This window comes from Teleopsis dalmanni, chromosome 2, assembly GCF_002237135.1.
Source record: "Teleopsis dalmanni isolate 2A chromosome 2, ASM223713v2, whole genome shotgun sequence".
Classification (NCBI taxonomy): domain Eukaryota; kingdom Metazoa; phylum Arthropoda; class Insecta; order Diptera; family Diopsidae; genus Teleopsis; species Teleopsis dalmanni.
This window is the reverse complement of record NC_051847.1, coordinates 227203922-227222600: the sequence shown is the minus strand read 5'-3', so window position 1 is coordinate 227222600 and position 18679 is coordinate 227203922. Positions and strand designations below refer to the sequence as shown.

The 18679-nt window shown below is 28.9% G+C and overlaps 2 protein-coding genes across 4 annotated transcripts; one reads left to right on the top strand and one right to left on the bottom strand.

Moving 5' to 3' along the window:
* The first annotated feature begins 804 nt into the window (after window positions 1–804).
* On the top strand, window positions 805–6843 carry LOC119678214 (phosphatidylinositol 4,5-bisphosphate 3-kinase catalytic subunit beta isoform). 2 transcript variants are annotated; one of them, XM_038089924.1, is made up of 10 exons: window positions 805–1231; window positions 2538–2776; window positions 2852–3505; window positions 3572–4266; window positions 4325–4525; window positions 4585–5379; window positions 5536–5842; window positions 5905–6075; window positions 6145–6264; window positions 6332–6460. In XM_038089924.1, the coding sequence occupies exons 2-10, from the start codon at window positions 2630–2632 to the stop codon at window positions 6458–6460; spliced, it is 3219 nt and encodes a 1072-aa protein (XP_037945852.1). In that variant the 5' UTR covers window positions 805–1231; window positions 2538–2629. The 2 variants fall into 2 exon arrangements, with proteins under 2 accessions (XP_037945852.1, XP_037945853.1); XM_038089925.1 differs by lacking the exon at window positions 805–1231 and having other exon boundaries at window positions 2630–2776; window positions 6332–6843.
* On the bottom strand, window positions 2670–17776 carry LOC119678213 (protein hairless). Of its 2 annotated transcripts, none has more exons than XM_038089923.1 (7): window positions 17597–17776; window positions 15404–16312; window positions 15175–15345; window positions 14242–15119; window positions 12265–14176; window positions 12143–12195; window positions 2670–2750 (listed from the first exon to the last, which is right to left on the bottom strand). In XM_038089923.1, exons 2-6 carry the CDS (start codon window positions 16239–16241, stop codon window positions 12167–12169), a joined length of 3828 nt encoding a protein of 1275 aa, XP_037945851.1. In that variant the 5' UTR covers window positions 16242–16312; window positions 17597–17776; the 3' UTR covers window positions 2670–2750; window positions 12143–12166. The 2 variants fall into 2 exon arrangements, with proteins under 2 accessions (XP_037945851.1, XP_037945850.1); XM_038089922.1 differs by lacking the exon at window positions 17597–17776 and adding an exon at window positions 17048–17264.
* Window positions 17777–18679: the final 903 nt, after the last annotated feature.

The following is an 18679-nucleotide window of genomic DNA, read 5'->3' as shown; positions in this document are numbered from 1 at the left end:
ACTAAAAACATTTCTCTTTTACATAAAAATTTTATCTACAAATCACATTTATTTAAATAAAGTTAAAGACGAAATAAACTGCAACACCAAACACAAACTTTAGGGGACGACTGTCAACAATACACACAGAACAAAACAATATACACCCTCATTGGAAATGACATGGAATAATGTTTAAAAATGTCTTTATCCAACATTGCCAAAAACAACGTCACTGAAATTATCAAAATATACGTCTCATACAAATTTTTTCATATATTTTTGGTAATAAAATAAATAAATAAGAATATAACAAATAATAATATTGATATAAAAATTTTATTTCATTATTGTTTTTAACAATTCTAATTTAAATGTGATATGTTCAAATAAATAAAAATTACTTTTACCAAAAGACATACATATAAGAATCGAAAACAATACAGTAATAAACATTGAGGGCTTGAATTGTGATTGACAACAGTTCAATTAGTAAAGTTATAGGAAGAGTACCGATAAAAAAACTAAGTTTTTTTCATACCTATAGGTTATATAAATATAAAATATATTTTTATATAAATAAACTTTTGCTGTATAATGTATATTACACAGCTATACAAATACATAATGATCCAGAGATCAGAGATTTCATATATTTTAACATAAATATAATTCACTTTTACGTACATTTAAGTTCATTTATATGAAATCCGATTAAGACTGACAAAAATGCATAATTTTAGAAAAATTTAAATAAATAAATAAATTTGGCAAACTATACAATTTAATACAATTTAATTAAATGAATTTGCATCTGCCTAAACTAAAATCATTTTTGCAAATTTTATATTATGTATATCATTTTTATGATATATTCTAGTGCGCTTCCATACTAAGATCACTTTTCAACACTGTCTTGTTGATATTTATCCCACGAAACGGAGGAGTGAAACAGTAAAAAGGAAAATTTAGTATGCGTGTGGAAGTGGAAAATTATTTTGTCCTATATTAATTTAAAAATAAAAGTTTCTAAAGATAAAATTAATTATATTAGCATATAAAGTATAAAGAAAACGTGTGCAATGAAACAGAAGTGAAAATAATTTATAGAATTTCAAACAAGAAATTTGTGAAGTTCTATGAAAAGGGCAATGATGTTGCAGACATCTACAACATAGTTTTTCTCACCGCCTTAAAAGATTCTACAAAGTTTATTAAAAGTGCTGCATTAAAATACATTTGATTAACAAAGGTTTTAAGTGTTAAAATATGTTATTAATATTTTGTAAATAGTTTAAATTTTGCTATAATAAACATTAAAAAAATTAAGATGCTTTCCTATTCTCATACATATTTACATATGCTCTCTTTCGCATTTTTCTTTTACTCCCCTATTTGTTTTTAATTTGAATGTCTCCTAATATTTTTTGGTAATTAAAAACATGGCTTACTCATCAGATTCTAGAAATTGATACTATGAGACACTTTGTTGATTATTTTAGAATATTGTATTTATATTGTATAATAAAAGCCATATTTTTTATTGTAAGTTTTTATTAATTTTTGCTCAGTATCAAACCATATAGAGCTCTATGGAATGGAGTCCTTTTTCTGTTTCCTAGTAAAAACTCCACTTTAGTTGGCAACGCCGATTTTACACCTATGTTTGAAATATTACACACCCAAAAACGAAATCTGAGATCAAAACAAAATATAAAGGTGTAGTAGAGCATAAATGAATGAAAAATCCCGCCTTATCAGTTAAAGTGGTTTGTTGGTTGGGCTTTTTAATTATGACAACGCCAAAGCTATGTAATATCTTGTATATCAAGAGAAATATACAATAATCTTGGTAAATCCTGACAATATATATATTAATAATATATATATGGATATATATATATATAATCAGATATCAACTCTATATGATGTATTTTTCTTGAAACTATCATTTGAATAATATTAAGCACACATAGACATATAATTTAAGCAAAAAAGTTGGTTTTGTTTTTTTGAAAGAACTACTAAACTTATCTTCCTTATCTTCTTCTTCTTAGTATCCGTTTTCCCTAGTGAAGCATATAGCCTCAACGATTCAACCGCGCTTTGTTAGGTGCTTCTCTGCATATATTGTTCCATGTGTAGCGTGCTTTTGTGATTTCTCTTTCAAGTCAAAGCCGGTGCACCACGGCGTCTGTTGCCTTGAGGGTTCCATGTCAAAGAAGCTTGTCATGAATGGTATTTATTTAATCGTCGGATAGTATGCCCTATCCAATTCTTTTTCTGATTTGTTTGAAGCAAAAGTTCTGCATTTAATATGTGGTGAGGCCGCCATATTTCTAGGATGTCCTTGTCGAATTTAATTTAAAAAGGATTAGATTAGTATTGGGATTGATTTAATTATATGAAAATAAAAATATTTATTTCATTCTTAACATATCTACTTATTTAATAGAAAATAATATATAATATATCGAAAATAATATAAAATAAAATCGTTTGTTTATTTTCATATTATTATTACAAAATAATACAATGATATTTACTTATCTTTTTAGAGTGCCATCAAAAAAAGTTAAAGTATAGTAAATCTAGCAGAGTAATTAAATCCATTGTTCGAGATCGACATAACATTAAACATAATTTAAACATGGCACCTCAGGCCTGTTCAGTTTTCTCCAGTGATTTCTGGAAGAACGATCCACCTGATATTGTGGAGCTTACGTGCTTTATGCCCAATGGAATTTTCATACTGATGAATGTTTCTGTAACTGCAACAATAAAAGAAATAAAAACGGTAAAATACGGTTTTTAAACGTTACGAATATTATATAATTTAAATATTATTTTATTATATATAAATAATTTGCAGGAAATGATTCGAAAATCAAAAAACTATCCATTAAATCATCTTATTAAAGATGCGTGCGATTATGAAGTTAGTGGTATTTCTTCTTATGCCAATGTTGATGCATTTACTGACGAGACTAAACGCCTTTCCGAAGTGCAGCCTTATTTTTGTTTATTACGCTTAGGAGAACGCAGTGAAACCACAGCTGCTTCTAGTGATTATGAGTTGTCTAAGTTAGTTAGCAATATGATAGGAAAATCATATGAGGAATATTGTGCTCAATCTAGTCCAGAAGTAGATGACTTTCGTCGGAAAATGACACAAGTCTGTGACGAAATTGAGTTAGAGCGATCGAAGTTTTCTTGGTCGGAGAAGTTATTATATGAGCATCCTTTACGTTTGGCTAACACTCCTGTAATGCCAAATATAATTAAAAGTAGATTGGGGAATTCAAATTTTTTAATAGTTGTCAAATTAGAAAATGATGAGACTTCTTTTACTATATCAGCTAGTGAACATGATACGCCGAAAAGTTTTATTGAACAAGCCCTTTCAAAAATGTCTCGCGCACAAATAAGAGTTAGCGATCGTGCATCCGACTATATATTAAAAATGCGTGGACGAGAAGAATACCTGTTTGGTGATTTTCCTTTGATACAATTCATATATATACAGGTATGCTAACTGTATATAATAATAATTATAAACAGAATATTAAACAATGTAATTCATTTCATTTAGGAAAGCCTTTCTGGTTCTGATGTCCCAAATGTAGTTTTAAAGCCTATAAACACATTGCAATCTTATATTACTTATAAGCAGGAACTAAATGCTGTTCCGAAAAGACCACCTAAACCGGATAGCCTGCGTCCATTAACAAATTCAATGCACAAACGACAAAAAAGCTATTCATCTTGGGATATACAGGAGTGCTTTCGTGTAAAACTTATTCGAATTGATAATGTTAATTGCGATTTAGGGCGTGCTATAAAAGTTGGTATACGAATAGGACTTTATCACGGTGAACGAAAACTTTGCGCTCACCAATCTATGGAAATGCCTATTAGCAACTTACGTTCATTTTTATTTGATAAGGATATATCATTTGAAATTGATGTAAAAAATTTACCACGAATGACAAGAGTGTGCATGGTAATTTATGAAGTAACTAAAGGATCACGATCAAAAAAATCATCAAATACTAATAAAGATACAGTATTTAAGGAAGCCAAACCAAATGGTGGTAAAAATCCATTGGCATGGGTTAATACTACTTTATTTGACTATAAACATCATTTGCGGAAAGGTGTCTTACAACTTCATACATGGACTCATGCAGATGATATACAATCAGATGAACAATTTCATCCTTTAGGTACAATAGAGCCAAATCCCCGAAAAGATGAATGTGCTGTAGTGCAACTGACATTCCACAGGTAATTTATATACAACTTAATGCTAGACTGTATACAATAATAGAAATCCTTATTTTAGTTACGGTTGCGAAAACATACAGTTTCCTCCAGAAGATGCTGTACTTCGATATGCGGGTGAATTGATGAATAGCGGAAATATAAATCGCGACTTACCAGAAGATTGTACAAAAACGGTCAACGAAGTTTTATCGCAATATTTAAGGAGCGATAAGCTGTATGAAATGCATGACCAAGATCGCAATGCTATATGGTCCAGAAGGTCTTTGAATACAACTTTGAATTTATTACATATTTTATTCTTATTAATTTAAATTTTAGACTAGATATAAAGGATGAAGCTCCAGAGGAACTTTCAGTGTTACTGCATTGTGTTACTTGGAATACACGTGATGATGTTGCTATTATGTGGAGTTTGTTAAAACAATGGCCAACCGTTTCAGTGGAAAGATCATTAGAACTTCTCGATTATGCTTATCCAGATCCAGCAGTACGAAAATTTGCTATACGGTGCTTGCGTATGTTAAGAGATGAAGAACTTTTACTATATCTCTTGCAATTGGTACAGGCTATGAAACACGAATCTTATCTTGATTGCGATTTGGTTACGTTTGTACTTGAACGAGCTTTACGAAATCAGCGAATCGGTCATTATTTCTTTTGGCATTTACGCTCTGAAATGCAAACACCATCTATGCAGACTCGATTTGGTTTACTTCTCGAAGCATATTTAAAGGGGTGCAGACCACATGTACCCTTACTGCGTAAGCAGTTACAAGTTTTAGAAAAATTAAAGCAGGGATCAGAATTAGCTAAAAAAGGAAGCAAAGAAAAAGTACGTTATATGCTGCAGGATTTTTTATCTAATCAGCGCAATTGTGGCGCATTTCAAAGTTCACAAAATCCACTCAATCCAAGTTTCCGCTGTAAAGGTGTAAAACCAGAAAAGTGCAAAGTTATGGATTCTAAAATGCGTCCGTTATGGATTGTATTTGAAAATGCTGATCACAATTGCAATGATATTTACATAATATTTAAAAACGGTGATGACTTACGACAGGATATGTTAACGTTACAAATGTTGCGTGTTATGGATCAATTGTGGAAGAACGAAGGGTAAAGAATTTTATTCAATTTATTCATATATACATTTGCATATATGCATATGCATTGTAAATATTACAGTATATACCTATATGTAGTTGAAAACTATTTATTTTTTAACTCATTAATATATGTGGTATATGTGGTATAATTTATGTTTTATTTCAGTATGGACTTCCGTATGAACATATATAATTGTATTAGCATGGAACGGCGCTTAGGCATGATCGAAGTAGTGTTAAACGCTGAGACTATTGCAAACATACAGAAAGAGAAGGGTATGTTTTCAGCAACGTCGGCATTTAAGAAGGGGTCCCTTTACAGTTGGCTTAAAGAATACAATAAGACAGACGATGAAATGAATAAAGCTATTAAGGAATTCACACTTAGTTGCGCGGGATATTGTGTAGCGACTTATGTTTTAGGTGTAGCTGACAGACATTCAGATAATATTATGGTTAAACGAAATGGACAGGTATTATAATTTTAATATTAATCATTTTACGTTACAAGTTGTATAAAAAACCATTCTTTTAGCTTTTTCATATTGATTTCGGTCATATACTTGGCCATTTTAAAGAAAAGTTCGGTGTAAGACGTGAACGAGTTCCTTTTGTACTTACGCATGATTTTGTATATGTTATAAATAAGGGGCGTGCTGATCGGGAATCAGACGAATTTAGATATTTTCAAAATATGTGCGAAAAGGTACGTATGTGAGATTATAATGCAATACCTACCATAAGTAAATATATAAATGGCATATACATTTTCCAGGCATTTCTAGTTTTACGTAAGCATGGCTGCCTTATTTTGTCGTTGTTTTCTATGATGATTTCAACTGGACTGCCAGAGTTGTCCTCCGAAAAGGATCTGAATTATTTAAAAGAAACATTGGTAAGACAATCTTTAAAGAATCATAAAACATCCATTTTAACTTATTTATATCTAATATTTTATTCAGGTACTCGAGTATACAGAAGAAAAAGCACGGGAACATTTTAAATCTAAGTTTAGTGAAGCGTTAGCAAATTCATGGAAGACGTCTCTAAATTGGGCTTCTCATAACTTCTCAAAAAATAATAAACAATAAAATGAACAATGAAAACGAAGAGTTTATTATATGTTTATAACTTTTAATTAACCCTTGCTTTTAATTTAATTTTAATTTAATGATGATAAATAGTAATAAAATAAAAGTGTTCAACACATTGTTAATAATACACACTTTTCACACCATTTCAAATTTTATAACATCTTTTAAAACTGCCTTTAGCTATTAAATGAACATATTCTTACTATTGTTACTGCTTGTTTATTTTTTTATGAGAGTTTTATTGAAACTACAGCTAAACATGAATTTATGTTTTTGTAATAATTTTTAGCTATTTACTCCGAAAACGAATCCTATTTAAATGTAAAAACGAGTGATTTAAAAATTGCCTATGATAATTATATTAAGTTACACATATTTCATTTAACATTAATGCAAATATTTATATTCAATATTTTTAATTGAGTTTTTTTTTAATTATACTACATTTTTTTCTAGTTTACTTAAGAGGAATTAAGATTTGAATTTTATTTAAATGTAAGAAAATGCAATTATTTTGCTCTATTTGAAGTTTAACATGTTTATACAATAGAATTAGAGTTTTTCACTGAATAAAATAAAATATTAAAAATTTGCAAAGTTCATTTTTATTTAAATAAAAACAAATCGATATCGTAATGTTGTTTTGATTGAAATGAGAAATCAACTCTTGGATCGCTGCGTTAGCTGCATGACTTATATAATTGTGTCCAAATAGCAAATACAGCAGATGTCCAATATTACAAATTTCACAAATATCCAATTTAACGAATGTCAAATATAAGGATCCATAAGACCTTAAAAAGATCTTGTAAAAGGATGGACGGATTTTTTATATGTTTCTTTCGAATTTCGGAGACGAGGCTTTAGAGCAACGGCATTAGAGTCGTTGAAACATGTTTGAGTTTTTCAGAACAAGAAACTATTACAGTTTTTATCAAAATTATTTCACCAATTTGGGTCGAATTACATAATTCATATTATTCATATTAATTTATTTTTTAATATGTAAAGTAATAAAATTCAATGAGCCAAAACGTCAAATCTACACAAATTAATGACTATTTATTTTTTAATATGTAAAGTAATAAAATTCAATGAGCCAAAACGTCAAATCTACACAAATTAATGACTATCAATTATTCTCTATTGAGCATTTCTCATAAAAAAAAAAATCTTCAAAACTCGATTACAACTGAAATATGTCAATTGGAGTTGAAAAATAATGAATGAATATACACATGTAAAACTGTATATATCTAAGACATAGCTGTATTGTTATAAGGTCACATGTGTCTAAGCTCTACTGAACTCTACTAATTCTCTCTTGAAATAGCGAAAGTTATTCATCAGCTGAAGATTGAACTCACCGTTTCTTCTATTTTATTCTCATTTCTTCTAAAGTATCTTCCATCTCTAGTTCATTCTTTATATATATGTCGAATTCAAAAAATAGACAAAAAAATTAAAGCAGGTAGTGGGCGATAGTAAGACCATTCAAAAATGTCTAAAAATTTAATAACTTATATATAAAGCACTCATAGTTTCAAGACCAATCGTCTGTGAAATATTTGAACCACAAATTTTTCATTGATTTTTAAATTTGTTTGGTCTAAGATATTACTCTAAGAGTGCGAAAAAAAGTTGTACGATTGCAAAAAGAAAACTTCTAACAAATAGTAGAAACAAAAAAAATTTAAAATCCCTGCTGCAATCAAAACATATGAAAAAGCAAACGCAACGGAATTTGAACGAACAATAGAAGACAAATATCTGGTTTAAAACAAGTAACTGAAGACGTGTAACATTTTCTACGAATGGACGCGCATACGTTCCAGAGCCACTATTGCTCACGTTGTTAAAGGCCGTAAGGATCTGCTTGTGTAGTTCCTTTGGGTGTGCTGAACGGCATTTGGTCGTCGAACTTGACAAGTATCATTGTCAACTACTGATTCAAATCGTAAAGCAATTCTATGTGTCTATTCGCAATAATCAGTACTACTCCGGTGACAAAGAGTAAGACCCGGTAAGAACGGGTATGCCAACATTAGCAATAATTCAAATCTTCTATATATTTATTTTAGATAGTATGTATATTTTTTAAATATTTTGCATTTGACATCAATAATATATATATTTTTATTTATAAAGTATATTTTTAAAACTATGCTCTCTCTGCGTCTTATTTAAATAGTTTATCATAAATAAAAGTACAATATTTGTAAAGTATTATTATAAAATTTCGTTTTTAATCTTAAATTACAGTACATGAATAAAAAATATAAAATTTTACATTTATTTGTAAAAGTAGTTTACTTATATTAATTTGTTTCTTTTATTTTAAATATTTTTAACTTTGTAACAAAAGTGGAAATTTTTTCTTTATACAAATATTATGTAGAAAATATATATTTAAATATTTGTTTAGTAAATAGTTTTTGTTATATTTAAAATATATTACAAGTTTGTTGTTTAAGATGAATGCTGACTTTTGGAATATAAAGCATACAAATTTAAATATAATTTAGTTTTTAATTGTCGTTATTCAATTATGTTGTGCGACTTTCTATGAGTTTCTAAGAGTTGGTTTTAATTCTATTTAAGTGTTAATTAAATTCCTCGTAGCAAATTATTATATAAAAAATAACATTGATATACATAGTTAATGCAATGTTTTGTAACAGTTCTCTTTTTAGTGTCGATTTTTCAGTTTTTTAACCATAACTGAAAAGAAGTACTATTAAGAATATTTCATATAAGTCTGTATAGTCTGTATAGTCTATATAGTCTATATAGTCTATATAGTCTATATAGTCTGCATTAATGGCATTTTTTGTAGGATTTATGATCTTTTGGAAATGTTAGATTTAAGTTATTTGTTTTAATTAAAATATATAATGCATAGTTTATAATGTTTATAAATTTCTTGTTGTATATTACATTTGCATGTTTGTATATTGATAAAATACTTTAAGACTTTTTAAAACTTTGTACACTTCTTAAGGTGACATGTCATCAAATTTAACATTAGGTTATATTAATTAATCATAAGAATTTCCTTCATTTTTTAATTGATTATTAGTTTATATATTAAATAAATGTTGTTTTGAAGAAAGTACAAATAATTGGTTTCAATTGTTAAACTCATAAAACTTGATCTTACAGTATTCTAGATGCGTGAAGAACTAATTTCTCTCTTGTTAAATAAAAAGTACTAATAGGAAAGGAAATATTTATTATATATATTATAATATTAGTAATGTAATATTATTAATTACATTAAATTAATTTGTATTAAATATTTTTAATTATATTTTAATTTTTATAAAAAATATTCATATTACAGATATTTCGGTCTGCATTGTAGACCATTTTCAAATGATCTTCTTGGTAATTTAATAATATTTTTAAATCAATTTCATAGTTTTAGAAACCATAGTAATAAAATTTATAAAAGTATACTTGACTTAGAAATTTTATATTTTTTTTTTGTTCCTATTGCAAAAAATATTATATCTTCAAAATATTATATTTACATTAAGAAGAAACGAATCTATTGGTAAATAATTTCTTATTAGCACAATTTATTATAAAATAAAATGAGCTAAAATAAAAAACTAGTTTCTTTTTTTAAATTAATAAATTTGTGATATTTCGACTATCGACAATAGTCATCTTCGGTAACATGTTTTTCGTAGATGACAGTCAATGACAGTCTCATTATCGGAAATTTATTCAACTAATAAAAACAATAATTTAACTTGTAGTTATTATTACTAAATAACTGACCAATTATCCGGATTGTAATTAATTATTAAATAATAAACATGTATATATATATAAATATATATAAATATATATAAATATATATAAATATATATAAATATATATAAATATATATAAATATATATAAATATATATAAATATATATAATATATATAAATATATATAAATATATAAATATATATAAATATATAATATATATAAATATATAAATATATATAAATTATATATAAATGTATATAATATATATAAATATATAAAATATATATAAATATATATAAATATATATAAATATATATAAATATATATAAATATATATAAATATATATAAATATATATATAACTTTTATTAAGTTCTTTTGAATAAATATTTTAAAAATCTACTGAAATACAAAAACATAACAACAATTGTATATTTTGTCAACGTTTAGTGGATCAGTAAAAAAATAAAACAACACAATCGGTTTAATATACACTTCTTATCCTCATAATTATTCATACAGCGATGTTTAATTACTTCCCTGTTATTAGTCATATGAGTATATGTATCATTTTTGCCAACGTATGTCTACAAAGAAATTTGTTCTTCATATCATTACAAATGAATTCTAAGATACATGTAGATTCTTCTACTGTTTTCAAGTTTGTACTTTCATAATTCAAATACATTTTGTCAAAAAAAATTTTGCGCCAGCGCCGTTCATTCATGTTCATAAATATATATGTATATAGTAATATGTAGTTTCATTTATTCCATAACTTATTTTTTTGGATTAAAGCGATTGATTATTCATTTCGATTATTCATTTTTGTTTATCAGTTTAGTTTTATTTATTTTAAATGATTCTAAAGGCACAATTTTCTTTCTTTGTTTTAAACTTTTCAAGTAAATTTTTAGATAAATTTCACTTTTACTTTCACTTTTTCTATCCTGCTAAGAATGTACAAAATAACCCAATAGATCTATTCGCTTCAGTCTATTTTAAATGCTTAATAAAAATAAAAATTGAGATTCATTACATTCAATGTAAGAAATAATTAATATGCAAAGCACAATTAAATCAGAATCTTTATTTAAATTCTGATGTTTCGCATAAAAAGAACTTCTTACACTTTTACTTATTAAAAACTACAGCAAGACATAATTATTTATTGTTTGTAATATAAACAAATAATGAAAAGATTATAGAGGAATATGAATTTAATATTGTTCATATAAAGTCAACGATTTTTTAAATAACATTTTGCTAAAGTTCATACTTTCATTTACTCATATCATTTTCTTTGATATTTGATATTTGATATTAAACATACAAATAATTACTTTCAACTGGAAATCGACATTACATTTAAAGTTAAAGAAATCTAAAATAAAATCGGCAGCACACACATTTATCGCCACATGCGATCAATTTGTATGCAGCTACAAGCAGTCTTCTTAATTTTAGGTAAAGGATGTCGATTTCCAAAACTTATCTATTACAATGGATGTGACTGGAACAAATAAAAGTACATTTAATTTCTTAAATAAATTATTACGAAAAGTTGATAAACTTGAATATACCATATATAACGAAATCTAAGTCTTAGTGTGTACATTTGTATGCTTTAAAATGGATGTAAGAAAGAAAACATTTTTGGATATATAAACTAAAATTATATACCAAAATCACTAAATATTAAACTCTTCTTATACTAAAGTAAAAAATAGTTCTAGAATTTAATGATGACCTGTCCTATCCTGTAATTTAAAACTAACTTAGCAATATAATAATATTATTATTATATCTATATATATTTATATATAAATGTATATATATGTATATACATACAATAATAATAGTAATAATAATAATATTTATAGGTATGTTCTTCTATAATGATAGTAAAAACACTTACAATTCTATGTTATGGAAACCGATTTTAATGTTTTGATAAATTTAAGGGTACATCTGGAAAGCAAAAAAAAATTATATATGTAATATATTTATTAATAAATAATAAAAGCAACGGAATCATACCTGAACTAAGTTCATCTTTAATGCTATTTGGGTAAAGTGCAGTTGGTGTTGCTTCCATATTTTGTGCTGAAGGAGTGCTCTTTATTACTGTATTCATTTCAGTAGTATTATCAGTCAATTTGGTTGTATGTGCTGTTAGAGCGCTCATATTTAATCCACTGTGTATACCTGTTGCAGGTGTCATAAGCATATTATGATGGTTAACTGCTGCAATAGCTGCATTTTGTTGATAATGTGTCCCTACTGCTGGAGACATAGGGGTTGCCATACCATTGAAAGCAGCTGCTATACTGGCAGCGCCATTATATGGAAAACTATGGAAAGGAGGTGATATACTTGCTGCAGTTGGCGGTGGTAGCACAGGTGCACCAGCACCAGGACTAGTGCCTGGATAATGGTGCATCCATAACGGATTATGCCGTAACGCTGCTAGTGTTAAAATATATGGATGATAATAGGGCGACGATACTACCGATGGAATGTAAGCTGCAGCTGCTGCTACTGCAGCAGCTGTATTATTTATTGGCGGTGGTGGACCACTAGACTGCGAATGGGAACTGGGCACACTACTAGCGGGTGAGGGATACATATAATAATTAAATGGCGAATTAATTGAACCAATTGTGCTCCCAGGCGAACTGCCTTGTAGCAAATTTTGATTGCTTGTAATAGGTGTTTTACGGTCTTGTACAACAACTTCTTCACAATTGCGGTCGCTCGGCGATGGGCAACTACTCGTTGTACTAGCATTAGGCGAAGCAAACTGTCGACGTATTGATGCAGTCTTTTTTGGTACAGTGCGTGGGGTGGAATCGCGAGGCGATGCAGTTAATGAACGTGGTGGTGACAGCTCTCGCTTAACTAGGCCCGATGAACTGGACGAGTTTGGAATGTGTGCTGAAAACGTTGTAGACATTGTTTTACTATTAGATTGAGAATTGCTATTAAAAGCAGATGAATGTCGAGGTGAACGTACAACATTAATTGAAGTTGAATTTGAATTTGAATTTGAATTTGGGGACAATGAACTTTGCGGAGCTGTAACGTATTTTGGTGACATCATATAATTTGAATATAAGCCTTGTTGTTGGGAAATATGAACACTAGTTGAATGTAGAGTGGATCCTATGCTATGCTCTACTAAATAGCGCGGCTTGTGGCTTATATTGGGACCAGATCCCGATTCTGGTGTTGACGAATGCGGTGATTTTTGCCCATAATCATTATTTAAATTAGAGATAGGACTACGTGAATGTGAATCTTGCATTGCTGATACATAAGGTGGCGAACGTTTTCTGTGTGTAGAACTCGATGGTGATTTACCACCACAACTATTTATATTACTTTCAGGTGACTTAGGAGATGCCAGCATCGTACGTAAGTGTGAAGGATCCGTTTTATTTTGTATTTGCTGATGATGCTGATAATTTATGTTACTAATAACTGCTTGCTCACTATGTTTTTTTTGATTATTTGACGAGTTTGAAGAGTTGCTGGTACTATTACCACTAAGGAGGGAATGAATGCTATAAGAACTATATAGCCGAGGTTGAGCAGAACTTGTTGTCGTAATAGGTTTTAAATGCTTATTAGACGATGTCGAAGTTAAGTGGTTACCATTTGACACTACAGTTGAACTTGATGATATTGTGCTATTTGCTAAAGTATTACAGTCCCGTAGATTTGCTTGTATTCGATTTGTAGGTGATTTGTCACAACGAAACTGTGATGTCATTATACCAGTGGTAGATGTAGAAGTTCCTTTAGCACGACTTCGTTTCCCACCAGCTACAGTAGAATTATCCTCTAAAGACACTTTTTCGAATTCACGCAATATTCTTTTACGGGGCGATACATGTTGTTGATGATATTCAACTAATCTTGATGCAGCTGATGAAGACGGAGGCGAAACCTATATCAATAATGGGATATTATTTAAAAATTTTTTTTTTAATATTATAATTCAATTAATAGTACCTTTTGCGCCAAAACGTTACTGGAACTAGATGAATAACTACTACTAGCTCCACATGTAGAAACATGATTTTTTGCCAAACTAGCTAGACGTATTGGAACTTTGTCAATTAATTTCTGAATTATAGTAGTGAGCTTTGCTCTAATTTTTATTTTGGATTTCTTAAGTCTTTTTTCTTCTCCTTCTATGCTTTCTATGCTTTCGATCTTGACTTTTGAGTCTTGTGTTTCATAAGAACTAGTATTCTTACTTTCACCATTTACTTCCAACTTAGTACTTTTATTCAAACCTTCGACTGTAGTAGGTATATTTGCTTCGTCCTCACTGGTATGCATTTCTTCCTGCTTCTCAATCTTTATATCTCTTTCAATTTTTAGATCCGGCAATTCATCCGACATGCATTGATTTTTCGCTATTTCAGTTCCACTTAATTCAGGCAATTCTGTATTCGTCAATCCATTTGTACAATCTTCACCTGTTAATGTAACACTTGACGAACAAGATGATCCATCCTCTTCGCAACTAATCTTACTGCCATTTCTCAAATTTTTTCTCTTCTCTTCTAATATATCATTTTTTAACTTTTTCTTAGATTCTACACTAAACTTCAAATCTGTTTCACAATCCATTCCAATTTTGAAACTGTTCAGGTTTTCCTCAAATAATGCTATAAAAATATTTCTCTCCATTTCAGTAACCTCATGAGGTTTTCTTTTCTTTCTATTTGCTATGAGCAATGCTTTTGTTGTAAGTGTTACGCCTTTTGGTCGTACATAGTGAAGAGACATTTCCTTGGATATATCACGACGTGGAGTAGATTGCTTCCAGCAATGATCACGCTGCCAAGGAGATGATTGAACTGAACTATTATCATCAGAAACTAAAATGTTATACTTATTAATCATTTGATTTTATTTTAATTTTAATTTATTTACAGCTCAAAGATGTAGAACACTCTTTGTTTTGGTATACAGATGACAAGGCAGAAGTTGGTGTAACAGTGTATGATGTTGCAGATGGTGAACGAAATAGCTTACGTGGAACGGAAATCCAACCACCTCTTTCTCCGTCCTTTGCTCTGGCTAATTCAAGAATAAATTTTCCATCTACACCAAACAAAAACCATATAAAAAATTACTAAAACATACTATTCATGTAACATACCTTTGAAGAACTGTAATCTACCGCCATATGCACTATTAACTGGTTGATTTTCAACATTTGCCAAATTTGAACTCCTACTTACGTCGGTATTGCCACTAGACTGTTTACTAGCATTGTGAATGGCTCCACTAGGTATTATAGTTGTTGATGAGGCGGAACTATAATCTAATACACCCAATTCGGATTTCAAATTATTACTACTCATTGCATTTGTATTAAGTTGATTTGATACAGATGCTCCGAGACGAACTCCTGTTGCTGCACTAGTCGCAGCAGCCATCGCTTTTGATTTCTTAGTATTGGCTGGCGTCGGTGACGGCGATAATCCATTATTGTTACCACTTCCCCTGACGGAGGCAGGCACTGAATTTATCTGCGCTATTGGTGGATGATAAATTGAACCTCGCGTTGCTGTGCTATCAGCGTAACCCGATGAAGTCTGTTGTATTGGTGCTGGCAAGTGAAAGGTTCCTGAAGTTGTTATTAGAGCAGCGGCAGCCGTGCCATTTGCAGAACCATTTTTAACTAGCAATTTAGAGGTTTCTAAAGTATTTTCGCTTTTATTATTGTTGTTAGTGCTACTGCTGCTATTGCTATTTTGATCATCGTTCATTTTAATCGTTGACTCAATAGCACTGCCAGCATTGTTTTTGCCCACATTTTTACTGTCATTTGATAATTCCGTTTGCTGAAGACTGAAGATGTCTGTCCTTATCTTTATTGAAGAGGAATTTAAAATCTCTGTTTCTTCTGTAATTTCCGATTGCTGTCCATTGATATAATGATCTATTTTCATTTCATTACCATCCCTCTCCTTCCATTGAAGATTTGATGCCATAAATCATGACTTGCTGGTGGAAATACGTCTTATACTATAAACTTGATATATTTTCAGCCTCATGACATATTCTAATTTAAAAAATTTCAAAAATATTATAGAAATTAAGAAATCAATAAGTGAATCTATATTGTGTAAGATAAATAAATTTCTGTAGATTAATAAATATAAAGAATGTATCAATTCAGTATCATATTACTTTAACTCATTTACTTATTAAGCAATAGTTAATAGAGGCTATTAAATATAATTTATTATAGTGTATTATTTTATATAGTTATAGAAACTTGACGTCTCCTCATTTGAACTCCTATTATAAATATATTTTTAATAGGAATTCAAATGAATATATATAATAGGAGTATATATGTGTATATTACAAGTCCATAATAGTGAATACTGGAAGTCAGCCGGGACCGATGTTGTAAATAAAATAAAATTAATACACGAGTGGCTCTTTTATGTTTTTTGATACTCTTTGGTAATTTACTCACAAACACTGAAACTTTTTTACTTTTATTGTGTTTCGTTTCATTGTTTCAATTAAATTCACACCCAAGAGCACAATCCACATTTGAAAGAAGCAAATAATTTTACCAGGAAAAGCAGCAACAAATTAAGTTTTCTCAACTGCCATTTTGTTTTAAAATATTCTTTTGTTTTCCTACTGATTAAACTTAAAAATTTTAGCAATAAAATGTTTATTTTCAGTAATACATTTCTCTATTATCATTTAAATCGAAATCCTCTTCTAATCTTAACCTACATCAACTTAGTAAAATGTCGAAATATTTAATGCCGCTGACCTTTCGTATACATATTGTTGCAGTGGTTTTTAACGCTATTCCAATTGTGTATATATAAAAAGCTAGAACGTTTTTAAGTTATCAGCAGTTTAGGATCTACTACTCGACGTTCCTAAGTGCTTGACTGCAATTCTCTTCCCACAAGTAATATAATTATGATGACAAATGCACTCATTGCTTCTGCTTCTGCTTTTGCTTATCAAATATTTAATATAAAATATTTTATAAATGCACATAGGAGAGAAGTGTGAATTTAACGGAAACGAAACACACATTTAAATGTAGGGGCAGTGCTGTCAAGGGAACTTATATAAAATATATCCAACACCTATGTCGGCGAACGGAATAGCAAACGTCAACTAAATATTTTTATTGGCACCTTTTCAGATATTTTCAGATAACTTTTATATATTTCTTTCAACATTTTAACAATTAATTTATCACTAATATAATATTAATATTAACCAAAAGTGGACTAAGTCCCCACGAAAGTACACACGACCAACCTTAAAACGTATGGAAAATGTATGTAAAAAACACACCAATTACCAAAATAATTTTCAATTTTCAGCTTTTACACTCAATAAATTTTAGTTGAATTTACGCATATTATAAAAAGTGCACATAAAATAATATTTTTAAATGTTCGAACGCAAGAAAATTGCAAAAATTATACTAGAAATGAATTAAAACAAAATTGTTAATAAATATGCTAGCAAGCACACACAACGAACAAACAGGCATAGCCAGTGCTGCCAAGTTCAATATTTAAATTTGTGTATGTACTACTAATTTTTTACAATACATAATTCACCAAAATATATATATTCTTTTATATACATTTTGAATATATATTATTAGATTAATTAATAGCATCTTTAGTGGTCAGAATTTTATTCTTTTATATAAGTAATTTATTAAATAATAATGAAATTTTAAACCGTTTTTTGATACTATTAATAAATGGGTAATAGGCAACACTGTACATAATTTTTTTTATATCTATGGTGAGACAACGTTTCATTGTCAAAATATTTCCCATTCTCTTTTGCACTTTTTATAAGTAACGCGAGTGTGTGTGATTTATATGCACACGTACAAATTTTTACAACAATAAAAACTGTATGGGAAGTTTAGTGCTGTGTGGGAAAATTCCTATTAGCGTGGGAAAAATGAAATTTTCATGGGAATTAAAATTTGACGGGAAATTATGATAGGAAAAGGGTACATTTTTGCAAGACGTTATTAAGAAAATTTAAACAAAATCATAATTTAATTTATTATTTCGCTTTTAATGAAGTAAAGGTTGCACACCTTTACAAATATTTATTTTAAATTATTATTATATTTTCGTAAACCAAAAGAAGAATTTATTACAAATTATATTTTTTTATTAAGTTTAACTAAAGGTTTGCCTACACGGTGTATGTAATTTTGGTAATAATTTTTTAGATTATGCCATTATGCCAATGACATATGTGTCATATAGATAGTATGACTCCGGTTCACTTTTTTAATTGTATATTTCAGCATACAATTTTTGCATTTCTTATCAAAATATTGAGAACTAATGCAGCTCATGCCCATTAAACCCACACATATCCAATTCAAACTATTGAATCATACGAAAAA

Coding starts and splice junctions, on each gene's coding strand:
- LOC119678213 (XM_038089923.1), bottom strand. CDS start 16,241: ATGGCATCAAATCTTCAATGGAAGGAGAGGGATGGTAATGAAATGAAA. Junction 15,346..15,403: donor TAGATTACAGTTCTTCAAAG/GTATGTTACATG, acceptor TGTTTGGTGTAG/ATGGAAAATTTATTCTTGAA. Junction 14,177..14,241: donor GTAACGTTTTGGCGCAAAAG/GTACTATTAATT, acceptor TTATTGATATAG/GTTTCGCCTCCGTCTTCATC.
- LOC119678214 (XM_038089925.1), top strand. CDS start 2,630: ATGGCACCTCAGGCCTGTTCAGTTTTCTCCAGTGATTTCTGGAAGAAC. Junction 4,267..4,324: donor GTGCAACTGACATTCCACAG/GTAATTTATATA, acceptor TCCTTATTTTAG/TTACGGTTGCGAAAACATAC. Junction 4,526..4,584: donor AATGCTATATGGTCCAGAAG/GTCTTTGAATAC, acceptor TTTAAATTTTAG/ACTAGATATAAAGGATGAAG.